General features: G+C 42.4%; 1 protein-coding gene across 1 annotated transcript in view; it reads left to right on the plus strand.

Moving 5' to 3' along the window:
* Window positions 1–13,899, plus strand: part of LOC144674362 (uncharacterized protein C7orf57 homolog) — a 135,621-nt gene that overhangs the window by 9,370 nt on the left and 112,352 nt on the right. The window contains exons 3-4 of the mRNA XM_078535753.1: window positions 489–683; window positions 8,791–8,893. Of these exons, the coding sequence (XP_078391879.1) occupies window positions 489–683; window positions 8,791–8,893 (298 nt within the window). The remainder of the gene's footprint in view (window positions 1–488; window positions 684–8,790; window positions 8,894–13,899) is intronic.

Below are 13,899 nucleotides of genomic sequence, written 5' to 3' on the forward strand. Positions count from 1 at the left end.
AAGGATCTATCTACCTCTGCCTTATTAAAAATATTCAATGACCCTGCCTCTACCATTCTCTGGGGAAGAGAGTTCCAAAGACTCATGACCCCCTGAGAGAAAAAAAATCTTCTCACCTCCATCTTGAATGGGAGACCCTCTTATTTTTAAACAGGGTTCCCTAGTTCTGGACTCTCCCACAAGGGGAAACATCCTTTCAGCATCCACCCTGTCAAGTCCCCAACCTAGATTTTGTGTTCAACCTGGAGTGTGGCTTCAACTCACAGCTTTGCTGACTGAGAGGTGAGTGTGCTACCCACTGAGCCACAGCTGACACAATACTAAGATTATTTGTTTCAAAACATCACCAAAAGCACAAAAATAATTATTAGACTAACATTTTAAGAAAGATGATTTTCAAGTTATTTCAAATTTGTTTGTGAGCTAGCTGGAGAAGATTTCTGACAAATACTGTGCTACAATGTTCTAACGTTCTTTGCTTTTTGTAGATTGGTTTTACCACATTCCTCAGAAACCAACCAAAACTGACAAAAGTCAAGTACAGCTTCCTCCAACTTCCCAGATCCCAGGCTTGAGTAAGCTTGCAGAACCTCACAAGGAGATCACCTTTGAGAGCCGTAGACTATGGATTAAGGACACAGACTCAAACTATGTAAAATTAGCCAAACAAGGAGGCCGGGCAGGTAAGAGGACAAGCATTTTACCTGATGCCTGACACATAACGTAACTACAGACAAGAATTGTACTATATTTTCTTTTTATGACACCAATGTTGGAACTTTATGATGATTCCTAGATTCCCTCCACAGAAGTTGGTGAAGAACCTTTGTGTGTCTTTTAAGTACGTGAATGATTGATAAGTGAAATGCTAAATTTACCTTGTGAAACAAGGAGATCTTGATAATGAAATTTAGTAAACTGTAACATCTCCAGTTGTCACAACACCAGTTGTCCGGAATTCTTTTCAGAAGGCCCCACAACTCTCAGACTCACCACTCACGGCACTGCAACAGCCTTGGACTCATTGGATCGAGGCTGCAGATCAGTAAGGGCTGGACAGTGAGCCCAAAGTGCTCCTTAACTTTAGAAACACTTTTATCAGTGAGTGCCGAAGGGGGCATGGGATGTTTTTGTGCCGATTTAGTGCAGGCAGAGGCAGGCAAGAATAGCTCAGTCACTGACTGATGTATCTGGAGTGCAAGAATAATTAACAAATGGGAGGTCATATGGCTGAGCTGGGAGGCCGAATGGTGGCTTTCAGCTTCGTTGTGTTTCTGCCCCTGTCTGCCTGTTCTATAGACTCCTTACCCCAGGCTAGCTCTGATTACAGGTTTGTGTGCGTGTTTGTGTTGGAGGGGTGGTAGGGGGGGAAGAGGGGCTAATTATTGTCTGTGTGTGGGGAGGTGATGATTATGGTGTATGATTGGGGAGAAAGACTGATTACTGCATGTGTGTTAAATTGGGGCCACATTAGAAAATAATTTGGGAAGCACTGGTAGAGAGGGTACAGAACTTGAGATAACTGCACATGTCTTCAAATGTATATCATGAATGTATTGGGATTTACAAGTCGTAAAGAACATTTATAAAGGAGTGTATTGCTTAAATGTTGTCACACTCACGGCATACAACTTATGATCGAAATATGAACTTATGAAATATAAACCCAAAATGGACACTTTGCTGTACAACAAAATGGAGTTGAAAACTCCAGGTAACTTTTGCCAATATAATGGAACTGCAGAGACCCTGAGTTAATCTCCACATCTGTACAAGTCTTGAAGAGCTCTTTAAAATGCAAATAACCTTTCTGGACATATCTTTGAGAAGTCATCAAAAGGCAAGCAACCTTTTCTGGGATTAATGGCTGCACTTCTCCAACTAATTAATAAACTGGTTTCACAATACTGTTTTCATGAACCACAGAAGTGCGACCCATTCCCGTTCCCCTCCCCACCCCCGTGAAAATGGTACATGCCATGTTCTGTGTGGGGCTTCCAGATCCGTGCCGCCACCACCACTTTTGTAATGACGGAGAGGCCCTCCGTCTTTATGAAAATTCAGGCCTAGGTTTCTGACAAAGAGGTTTAATAAGGCATATTCTTCTCAGGCAGAAACAAAAGCATCTAGACCAGCAAAGGAAAAAGACCCTGCCTAAGAAACACCAGCAGGCAGAGACTCAGTTTGGCTTTGACCTCTCTACCTGAGGAACCATACCAGGGCTTCACTACAGCGCTTCGCTATTGCAACTTGATTAGAGTGGAACAAGAGAAATCTGCTACTGCGAACACACAACAACAGTAAAGCCATCTTCCTAAACCTCCAGACTCTTCTTCATTAGGAAAAAAAGATTACAGGCTTGCATCATTTCAAGTCTTCACCTTGGGGAAAAGAAGGTGTGATGGAGAACTCCTGAAGCCCTAAAATCTGAATGCATGTTACTTCTGTAACCACAATTTTTTCTTGAGTGTGTATATATTTGTATGAGTGTGAGAGTGGGTGTCATCACATATATATTTGGGTATTTTCTAATAAATATTTATCTTTTAAAATTTACAAGAAAACCTGTAATTTGTCTGTTGCTGACAGTCGCAGCACTCAGGGGTTAAAACATTTTTTTTTAAAACATGCTGTCTTTGGTCAGTCAAGAGGTGGAAAAAAGGGGAACCATCCCTATTGTCTCTTCCCTGCCCATAACACTTGACAATGCTCAATTTGATTCTGGAACCCTGTGCATTAGTGCATTAGCCCATGTTTTCAAATGAATGGATTTGAAAACGCACACTTTCATGTCTTAACACTAGTTTTGGCGTGCTTTATGTCTCAGGTACATATTTATATCTGGTTCACACACATGTAGTTAGGCATTCTAAAATTATTCTATAATCCAGAAAATTCCCAAATCCAGAAATGCCTTGATCCCAAGGATTTTGGACTGGAGAGGTTAGAGCAGTGAATTTTCTAAATCTCAGAAGCATTGTATTCACCAATTAGTAGAAAGTAGACAGACAATGAACTATTGAAGTTTAAACATACATCTTGGGAAATTGTTATAATAAATAGGTTCTCTTTTGTAATGTGCAAATTATATCTTTAATTTGAAGTTTGGTAAAACAGATTTCTGGATGTTAAAGAAAGAGGACCTAACTCTAATAGGTTAATTGCATGGCAATTTCATGGTTAGCATCAATGAATTGTATGCATAATTTATTTGAACTTCAATTCATTGATGATTTTGAGAGGTAGTTTCTCTCAACTATTCAACTGAGCTCATCTGAACAGTAATCTGTTCTGAAAAGTCTCAGTGCCAAGGCAAAACAGCCTGAATTGCCTGCTAGAATTTTCATCCTCATGTACAGCACAAGTTAATCTATTTTGAACAGACACCATCAGCTGGTGAATTCTAGGAAAAAAATACAAAGATAAACCTAAAGTCTAAATTAAAATAAAGATTTGGCATTATTGTAGATAGGACCTTAAGGATGTCTGTTATGACTTAGCATTTAGCATGGAGAAATACATAATACAGTGCCATACCACCAATGCAGGAGTGTAATACAACCACATGATTGTTTTTCAACCAGCAGGTGGCAGAATTGATCTGCCATAGTTGGGTTAATCTTTCATTCCACAATGAATATAAAAGAGCACCTACATGAAATGTAGAAGTTTGAGGCATAATTATTTACTTTTCTATCCTTTAAACAGTAATTATCCAAAATGCAGGGGTGGGGAAGGGTCATATCTAAGCACCAAATACTTTAGTGACAATGGCATATGATCCTAATTTCTGTGTCAAAGACGTGCTATAGTCCTTTCAGTCAGTGAAGTCGCAGTGTCAGATGGAAGGGGAAATCTGGCCAGTCCAGTCCTTTCAGTCTTCCACAGATGATCTTTTTATTGAATTGGAGCAATTCAAATCCCAAGTTAGGCATCTGGATGACTTAAAAAATGTTAATGTAGATTTTCAAGCCCTTGCTCGGACCAAGGTACTTACTTATTCAACTGTAAATGCAATTTGCAAGTGCATGTCCATGATTTTCTGACCTACCCTCATGATGGACTAGGTGCCTCACTGTGGGAGAAGTCACGGAAAATCAACCCTATTATGTCTGGGATGTTTATAATACTCTTCTGTAATTCCGAGGTTGTGTTTGGGAGAGCAGTGTTTAAATTTGGCTGCACTTTCCAATAAATGAAGCTGTATAATTAATCTGAAACTAAAATAATATTAATGGAAATAATCCATGTAGGTTGATGCAGCAAGTAAGAATCTTTGATTCTTCAATACAAGAATATCCTTCTTAACCCTTTACATATTTGAGTATAATTTCTACATGAAAATCTCTCTCCCATGTATACACAGAGGCACAAAAACACAAATAGAATGAGATGTCATTTATCTGAACAGTTTCAGAAACACCCCCAATCAGATAAGTGAGCCATTTAGATGAGCGATCTTTATTAAATCAAGCGTGCTACTGTATTAAGTGGTATTAACTCAGCATAGAACCTGATATCCAGTATCATGATATAATATGGGATGCTGGGAGGTCCAGAAAGTTTAACTAACCAGTCAGTGTTTAGATACATGGATTTCTTCAGTATACATACAAGTATGTGGAATAACTGAAACATATTGTGATATTACAAGTTTGTAACAAAACCTGGGGTTCTGATGAAATAAAGGAAGAGAAAATACAGAGCAAGTAAAAGTCAGCCAATTGATTTTGTTCAGCTAGATGTCTGAAATGCATGGAAATGCATGCGTGTCTAAATCCAGTTACTGAGGATTCGCCTCCCATCTGTTGACCCATTAGGAGTTATTTTGGTTAAAGGATGAAACAGGTGCTAAGTGGGTGCAGTACTAATAAGAAACCTGTGTTTGAAATTCTAGTTTTAGCATGCAATTCTGGTGTAATTGCTGATTACCATAATTTGAACTTGCCTGGAGGTGCTAAAATGGACACCTGCAGGTTTAGCATTCAAGCACCAATTAAACACAATTTTTGTGGAACAACATCTATGGACTCCACTCACTCACTTCTTCTGAAGGTGTGGAGTGTGCTGGCTGACACACAGCAGCACATTTCAAGATGGCTCAAGGGCTGAGTTAGTGGAAACACTTGGACACAGCACTGGAGGTTCTGGTGGAAGAGATCCAGAGAAGGGATGCCCTGTACCGCAAGGGGGAAGGAGCCTAGTGCCTGAATTTTCACGGGAAGGGAGAGGGTCACCAGCTTAGCCAAAACCTGGCACCAACCATTTTTGCCACAGGTGTTGGGGCAGGGGTGGGGGAAGGGGGTGGGTTGGAGAATGAGGTTAGGTTGTAGTTTGCATGTCCGTGGTTCACAGAGGCAGCTGCACATTGAATAGTGCAGCTCTCTTCAAACAGATCCAATTTTTATTAGTGAGATGCTCAAAACATGACTCGTGGGCTTTAGACCTTTGACGAAAAGGTCTAAAGCTGTCAGAGTTATTTGGAGAGGTAGGGTACCCTTTTGGATAGGTCCAGGTGCCTCTTTGGGATAGGTCCAGCGACCCCTTTGGGATAGGTCCAGGGACCCCTTTGGGAGAGATTGGGTACTCTTTGGGAGAGGTAAGGTGCCCTTTGGGAGAGGTAAGGTGCCCTTTGGGAGGGATCAAGTGCCCTTTGGGATTGGTCCAGTGCCCTTTAGAATTGTTAAGATTAGACATGAATGTGTGTAAAAAGTGGATAAACTCATTGGAATTAAAAAAAACTTTAGAACTAAAAAGGTCTGCAGTTTTTTTTAAAAAGCGCTTGCTATTTCACTCTATCTGTTGACATAAGCCTGAGAGCTATCATTATAAGATTTGTGCTGCATGACTGAATCCACAACTTATCATTATCATAGTCGGGTGCCTGTCAGTTCACAGTGTGATTGATGGCTCCAAGTGGTTATAGTCTTTAACGTGGGACTATGAATACAAATGCTCATTTTTATAAAAGATTAAACACTTGAATGAAATGTTTGCTTTTACATGGGATTAAGTATTTGAAGGAATTTAAATGCGCTGAATGGGTTTTTATGAATGACAGTGTTTCTTTCAATAAAGTCTGCAATAGACATTTAGAACTCTATTTTATTTTATCTCAGCATGGCTCCTGAGATCTGCCCATGTTGGATACTGGGTGAGTTGGTATGGAGGGTGAAAGGGCAAAGGGTAATGGCCTTGGGGGCATGGGTTGGCATGAGTTGGCTTAAGTTAGCATAGGGTCTATAAAGAACCATGGGGTGTGGGTAGAGGGGCATAGGTTGGCATGGAGGGTAAGAGGGACCATGGGGGTGGGTGAGGGGCATGAGGTGGCATGAATTGGCATGGATGAGGCATGGGGAGTGTGTGGGTGGTGAAGGGGCTGAAGGCTGCTTTTTGTTTTCTTGTGTTTTTTTACAGCTGGGACCAAATGCCGGAGCCTTTCATACAGCTGGCCTTGGCACCTGGCAGACCCTGTGGCTGCCTCAGCACTGATTTTGGGGGCAGCAGGCCTGACTCTCATTTGCATCCACCTATCCAGAAGGAAACTCTGACCATCTGGGGCACTTTTTCCCAAGTTGGGTTTGCAGAGTCAGTTCTTTCTCTGACTCTGTGTTCCTGACTCAGGAGTAAAAATCTAGGCCTACCTGTCTCCCTTTCCTTCAGCAGCTAGTTCTGCTCTCCCCGGCCTAATATTCTCCTTCCAATCCTCCTGCAGACCAAAGGATATCCTAGCTTAATACCTGTGACCAAGTACTTCCTTTCTCGTGGTGACTGCTCTAAGGTGTCCAATAACACAGCACTTACTCCTTTTCGGTGAAATCTTCAGAGAATTTCTGCAGTAAATGTTCGTAAAAAGTTGGTGAATTCTTGACAAAGTGTCCCAGAAAATCTCCAGATGTGTTTCAAAAAGTTCTCTTCAAATCTCTGCAGCAAGTGAACGGTAGCACTCGAAATCTTCTGCAAGGACTTGTTTACTCCCAATCAGCTGGTCGCTGTTAAGAGAGGGTGTTTAGCCAAGCATTGGCCAAGCCAACTACCAAAATTCTGTGCAGCCTCTTAATGAGTGCTAACAGCACTTTCAGTTGTAATCAGTCCCTTAGTGATCAGACAGCATTGCTACTGCAAGCTTCAACTCCTTTACCAAGATGGCATTGTGCGATAAATATGGATAATCCCACATTTCACTTAAGACTCCATTTTGGAGGTTCTTTCGTGCTTAAAGCATCTCGAAAAAAATCACCCCATTATGTTTGTTCCCAATATGGACTGCAGACACTCTATCTGGATACATCCCACTTGCCCGAGTCCAGAGAACTTAGACAAACATTGACAGAATCAAGGCTTGGGGTGCACCAGGGGTGTGCAGGGACACTACTAGAGTTTAATCAATTGAAAATGAGCAGCTTACCAGAGTTGCTACTCGATGCCTTTTCCAATTCATTCATTTTTTCGTGTGCTCTCTGCCCAAAGTTAAATTCTTAGTTTATTGTCTGCTGATACTTCATTCTGTGCCGTTTTCTTGGCAGTTTTTGTCAGTGATGGTTTGACATTGCTTTCCATTCTCAGGGGCAGGATGAGGAAGCAGGCCCAAGTCTACCTCAGCTGGAATAGGAATCAAAGCCATGCTGTTGGCACTATTCTGAACTACATGCCAGCCATATAGTCAACTGAACAAACTGGCCCACCCTTTCCCAGTTGGAACTCCCTATCTCCTGGGGCCTTGTCATGCAGGGTTTTCTTGGGCCACATACGTAGAATCGCAACTCCACAGTGGCAGATCTGCCTCTTCAGGTTCCATTACTGAGTCACACCAGAAGGTCAATTATTAATAGGACCTACCTGGCTCAAATCTGTTACTAAATCTGACAGAGAGGTTTGATATGATTCCAAGCTCTGTCACCAGGTTTGTCACTTTGAAGCCACTCACCATACCTCCCATCAAAGAGCATATTAATTTTACTGATTGGGCCTTCACCTGTAGCAGGCTTAAGCCTATTGAAAGAAAGAAAAAAAGAATTCCCTGCACTTATTTAATACTGTTCCTGACTTCAGGGCATCCAAGTGCTTTACAGCTAGTGAAGTACTATTTTTCAGGTGTAGTCACTATTCTAATGTAGACAACCATGCTAATGAGGTAGGGGAGAAAATTCTCAGCCTCCTGTCTCATATATCTGACATTTCTCTATGATCTCCAGTGGGGTGCAGTGGCAGGCAAAAGTCAGGCAAGTAAGGATAATTTAATTTCCAATACCACTCCAAATATTTTGTCATAGTCAGGGCCTTTTGACCACTGATCTCTCTATTAGCAGTCAGAAGGCCTTGATCTTGGAAGACTAACACGTAGCTGCCATCTCCTCGGCTTGTAGCTGCATGTGATTGCCAACCTCTTTCAATGGCACCAGGTCCTGTCAAGGAGCAACCTGATGTCAGATGTGCCGCATGTCATGTTAATAGCTGAAAAAGAAAGTTCTGTTGTTCCTGGGCTTAAACAGAGTGAAATATTAGATAGCGAAAACAGAAACATCAAGCAGGAAGAACACCTACTCAATCTTCTTTCTGTTAGTTTAATGGATGAAAAATTCAGCATGTTTCTTTACAGGTGTATAGTTCTTTCCAGCTAATTTTCCTGTAATCACTGTGTCCAGATGATCCAATATGCCTAAGTGTACAATCCAGATTTTGATTTGTTGTCGAAGAACATTTCTGATGTTAAGTAGTGTTCTCATTTTTTATTTAATTGTTTGGCCTTCAAACAAACTAAAAGTCTTTTGTATTCTCACAAATGACTAGATTTGCTGAAGCATCATTCCCCTCCTCCAAGGAAGTCATCCCCAGTCCCCTGCTCACAACCAGAATGGTTTGTGCATGCACCACCACCTTCCAAAAACAAGGAGTAAGTATACGTGTTTTTCTGTGTACAATCTTTGATATTGAATTGTGAATTCAGAAACATTAGCATCGTTTGGATAGAAAAAAAGGTTAAAGTCTAATATTTGGATAAATATTGTGTTAATATTAACTGCTTTATTTCAGACAGTTGTGTGAAAAAGTACAATTTTTAATAAACACACCTTCAGATGTATGACAACATAGCAGATGAGTCATTCTAGGCTGCTCTTGCACAACTCATTGTGGCAGTGGCAATTAGCAAGGTTACGCCTTTATCTTTTCTTGGTGGAAGAGGGAAATCTCAAAGAAGAAAATTAACAAATAAAAAACATGGGGACTAGGAAAGAGAAATTAACAGCTAAAAAGGAGTTACTTATTGAAAATGTGAAATTTAAATCATAAAATGCTGGAAATGTGCAGCAGGTGCATCAGGATTTTAAAGAAAAAGCCAATGCAATTATCCTGGTAGAGATGCTTATGTAGGTTTTCCACTCAATGATGCTTGATTAACAGACATAAAGTGGGTGTAACTGATTGGAAAAATGGGAACACATCTGCTGCTACAGACTTTCTCCTATTTAGTCTCCAATCCAATTTTATACTAATATCAGAAACAGACAGCAGTTGGCAGTTAATTCTATTAAAATTAGCCCTCAATCACATTATTTTGCAATTTCCAGTGTTTACAGCAGCGTGATATTCAAGCATCTACCCACCCATATGAAGTGGACATCCTGGGCTGTTAGGGTGCTCTGTTCATAAAGTATGTGAAGAAAATAATAGCACAAAGGAGTGACAATTTTGTAGGACCAGATGGCTTCTATCCTAGTGTTTTAGAGGAAGTAGATAAGAACATTGCCAATATTCTAACTATAATCTTTCAAGGTTTTCTGGATTCAGGAACTGTCCCTTTAGGCTGCACATGCCATTCTGCTGTTTAAGGAGGTTTAGGAGATATAAATTATAGAATTATATACCAGTTAGCCTAACATCTATTGACTGGAAATTATTAGAGGCTGTAATTAAGGATACAGTGACTGAATTCTGAAAATTTTCAGCTGATCAGAGAGAGCCAGCGTGGATTAGTAAGTAAATGGTAGGCAATTCTTGATGAACATGATTGAATATTTTGAAGAGGTGACTAAAGTAGTGAACAGAAGAATGTCTTTGGACCTTATTTATATAGACTTCCAGAAGACATTCAATGAAGGCCCTCATTAGTGAATATCCAAATGTGGTGATAATGGAGGTCTGACTTAAAAAAGGACTGGGCTGGGTATTAAATATTCTTGGATACAAGGTGTTCAGGAAAGATAGGGAAGGGAAGAATGGAGGAGGGATGGCAGAATTGATTAAGTGAAGATTACAGTGCTGGAGAAAGAGGATGTCCTAGAAGAGTCAGTGACATAATCTATTTGGTTAGCGTTAAGAAACAATTGAGGTACCATTATACATTACTGGGTGTATTCTATAAGCCACCAAGCAGTGGAAAAGATATAAAGAATCAGATTTGCAAGGAAATTACATAGAGGTGCAAAAATTATAGACCTGGTATCATTAATTATTTTAATATGGACATGGATCTTAATAGTGTAAAGGGAAGAGGGGGGGAAGAATTTATGAAGTGAGAATTATGTTTCTGGCCCAACGAAAAAGGTGGCATTGTTGGATCTGGTTCTGGGAACTGAAGTGTGTCAAGTGGACCATGTGTCAGTATGAGAATATTTAGAGAACAGTGATCATGGTTTCATAGTATCATAAGATTTAGCATAGCTTTGGGAAAGGAGCAATGTAGTGTAAAAATGCTTAATTAGAGGAAGGCCAATTTCAATGGGGTAAGAACAGATCTAGCCCAGGTAAATTGGGATCAGAAATTAGCAGGCAAAAATGTAATGGAATGATAGGCTGCCTTTAAAAAGGGGATAGGTTGGGTACAGTCGAGTTCCATTTACACAAGAGGGAAAGGTTGGACAATCAAAGCCAGAGCCCCCTGGATGGCAAGAGAGATAGAACAAGTGTGCGTATGACAGGTGTCAGGTTGATAATACAAGTGAAACCCAGGATGAATGTAGAAAGTTCAGAGGGGAAGTGAAAAAGGAAATAAGACAACAAGAGAATGTATGAGAAGAGACTGGCAGGTAATATAAAAGAGAATTCAAAAACCTTCTATAGGCATATAAATAGTAAATGGGTAGTAAGAGAAGGGGTGAGGCTGATTAGGGACCAAAAAGGGAATAAATACATGGAGGAAGAGGGCATGGCTAAGATACTAGATGAATACTTTGCATTGGTCTTTACCAAGGAAGAAGATGCTGCCAAAATCGTAGTGAAAGAGGAGCTGGTTGATACAGGCTAAAAATTAATAAAAAGGAGGTATTAGAAAGGCTGGCTGTACCTAAATTTGAAAAATCCCCAGGACCGAATGAGATGCAACCAAGGATACTAAGCGAAGTAAGAATAGGAATTGCCATGGGAATGGCCTTGATCTATCAATCCTCTTTAGATATGAGAGTGGTGCCAGAGGACTGAGAGAGAGCATTGAGAACTTAAAGCGACGCGAGAGGGGAAAGAGAGAGAGAGAGAGCTAGAGCAGCGAGAACTTAAAGTGGCACGAGAGAGGAGAGAGAGAGAGTGAGAGCAGTGAGAATTTAAAGCAGTGCGAGAGGGGTGAGAGAGAGAGTGGTGAGAACTTAAAGTGACATGGGAGGGGAGAGAGAGAGGAAGAGAGAGAGCAGCGAGAATCTAAAGTGGCCCAAGAGGGGGGAGAGAGAGAGTGAGAGCGTGACAAGGCCAGTCTGCGGACTTGCCAAGTTCTGAAAAAATCAAAGTCTGACATTAAAGGGAAACAGATAAGTGATTGGTTGGTGAATATTTTGTTTATTTTGCTTGTTGTTCTTTGAAAATTCTTGTAATTTATTAGTAATTTTGAGGTTTTATCCGTATTAGAAAACTGTACAAGCAATAGTAAAGCTTATTGGGAGTAGTAGGGCATATTAATTATAACTTAATTTAGAAAATAAATGAATTAACACACAATAAAGATGGCAGGGTAGGTGATGTGTTGCGACTGCAAAATGTGGGAATTCCTAAATAGCAGTGTGGTCCAGCGCAAACATGTGTGCACTAAGTATCTGCGGCTTGAGGAGCTTTGGCTCAGAGCTGTTCAGCTGGAAGCTGAACTGCAGATGCTGTGATGCATCAGGGAGGGGGAAAATTACTTGGGCATTTTATCTCAGGAGACCTGGGTATTCTGCTGCGGGGAGGCAACTTCACCGTCTCCGAGGTCAAGGAGGTGGTGGGCGGGCGACTCCTCGTAGCAGACGTAATGTACAAGAACGCTCCACTCCGGTTAATTAACGTGTATGGCCCGGCACAAGGGGCTGAGCGGCTGGAGGTTTTTCAGCAGCTCCCACTGCTGCTGGCGACCTCCAGGCCGGTCATTCTGAGCGGGGACTTCAACTGCATCATCGATGCGGCTGGACGATCCGGCAGGGCCGGAAGCAGATTGGACGCTACGTCCAGATCCCTGATGGAAACAGTTAAGGATGCCAAGCTGCACGACGTCTTCAGCAACCCTGCAGACGGAGCGCAGCGTAGATACACCTGGTCGCGGCCAGACGGGTCCATTCGTTCCAGGATAGACTTCCTGTTTGTGTCCCGTGCATTCACAGTCAGATCCACCGAGGTCAAGCCGGTGTTCTTCTCTGACCACTGCCTCCTACTGGCGGACTGCCACTTGGAGACGGACCTGAGGGTGGGCAGGGGGGCATGGAAGCTAAATGTGCAACTGCTGACCCCAGAGAACATTGAGGAGCTCAAGAGGGATTACAAAGGTTGGAGAACCGTGAAACCCCTCTTTGAGTCCCTGACACACTGGTGGGAAGCGATCAAGGGAAGCATCAAGAGGTTCTTCATCCTCAAAGGCACCCAGAAAGCTAGAAAGGAACAGAGGGAAATGTCCCGACTCCAGAAAAAGATGCAGAATCTGCTCCGGCTGCAGTCGATGGGGGTCGATGTCAAGGAGGAGCTCCAAGAGGTGAAGGGCCAGCAAGCCTCGCACTTTGCCTTGGAGGCCTCCAAGATCATCTTCCGTTCCAGAGTCCGCTCCGTGGAGCAGGATGAGACGTGCTCACGTTTCTTCTTCCAAAAGGTACACAGAGAGCGCTCTGTGATCAGCAGCCTGAAGGAAGAAGACGGCTCAGTAAAGTCATCACGGTCCGACATTCTGAGGATCAGCAAATCCTTTTATGCCGGACTGTATGACGTGAAGCCCACGGACAGCACGGCCTCCCAGTCCTTCCTGTCCTCTATCACGGAGGTCTTAGACCACAGTACGCGGGAGAGCCTAGACAAACCGCTAACTCCTGATGAACTGACTAAGGCCCTCGAGTCCTTCGAGAAGAGTAAAACCCCCGGAAGCGACGGCTTGCCGGCGGAGTTGTATTCGGCTCTGTGGGACGTGATCGGCCCAGACCTGCTAGGAGTGTACGAGAGTATGCTCCTGGCCGGTAGTATGTCAGAATCCATGAGGAAAGGCATCATCACCCTCATCTACAAGCACAAGGGGGAAAGGGAGGAAATTAGAAATTGGCGACCCATTTCACTGTTGAATGTGGACTATAAGATTCTGTCCAAGGTCATCGCCAATCGGGTCAAATCCGCTCTGGAATTGGTGATTCACCCTGACCAGACCTGCTCTGTGCCAGGCAGGAAGATCTCTGACAGCCTGGCGCTGCTCAGGGATACGATTGCCTATGTACAGGACAGGGGTGTGGATACCTGCCTCATCAGCTTGGATCAGGAGAAGGCCTTTGACAGAATATCGCACACCTACATGGTGGATGTGCTCTCCAAAATGGGCTTTGGGGAGGGAATTCGAAATTGGATCCAACTGCTCTACACTAACATCAGTAGCGCAGTCTCAATCAATGGGTGGGAAACAGATAGCTTTCCGATTAAATCTGGAGTCAGGCAGGGCTGTCCTCTCTCGCCTGTCCTTTTCGTGTGCTG

Source organism: Cetorhinus maximus, chromosome 3 (assembly GCF_964194155.1).
Source record: "Cetorhinus maximus chromosome 3, sCetMax3.hap1.1, whole genome shotgun sequence".
In the NCBI taxonomy this organism is placed as follows: Eukaryota; Metazoa; Chordata; class Chondrichthyes; order Lamniformes; family Cetorhinidae; genus Cetorhinus; species Cetorhinus maximus.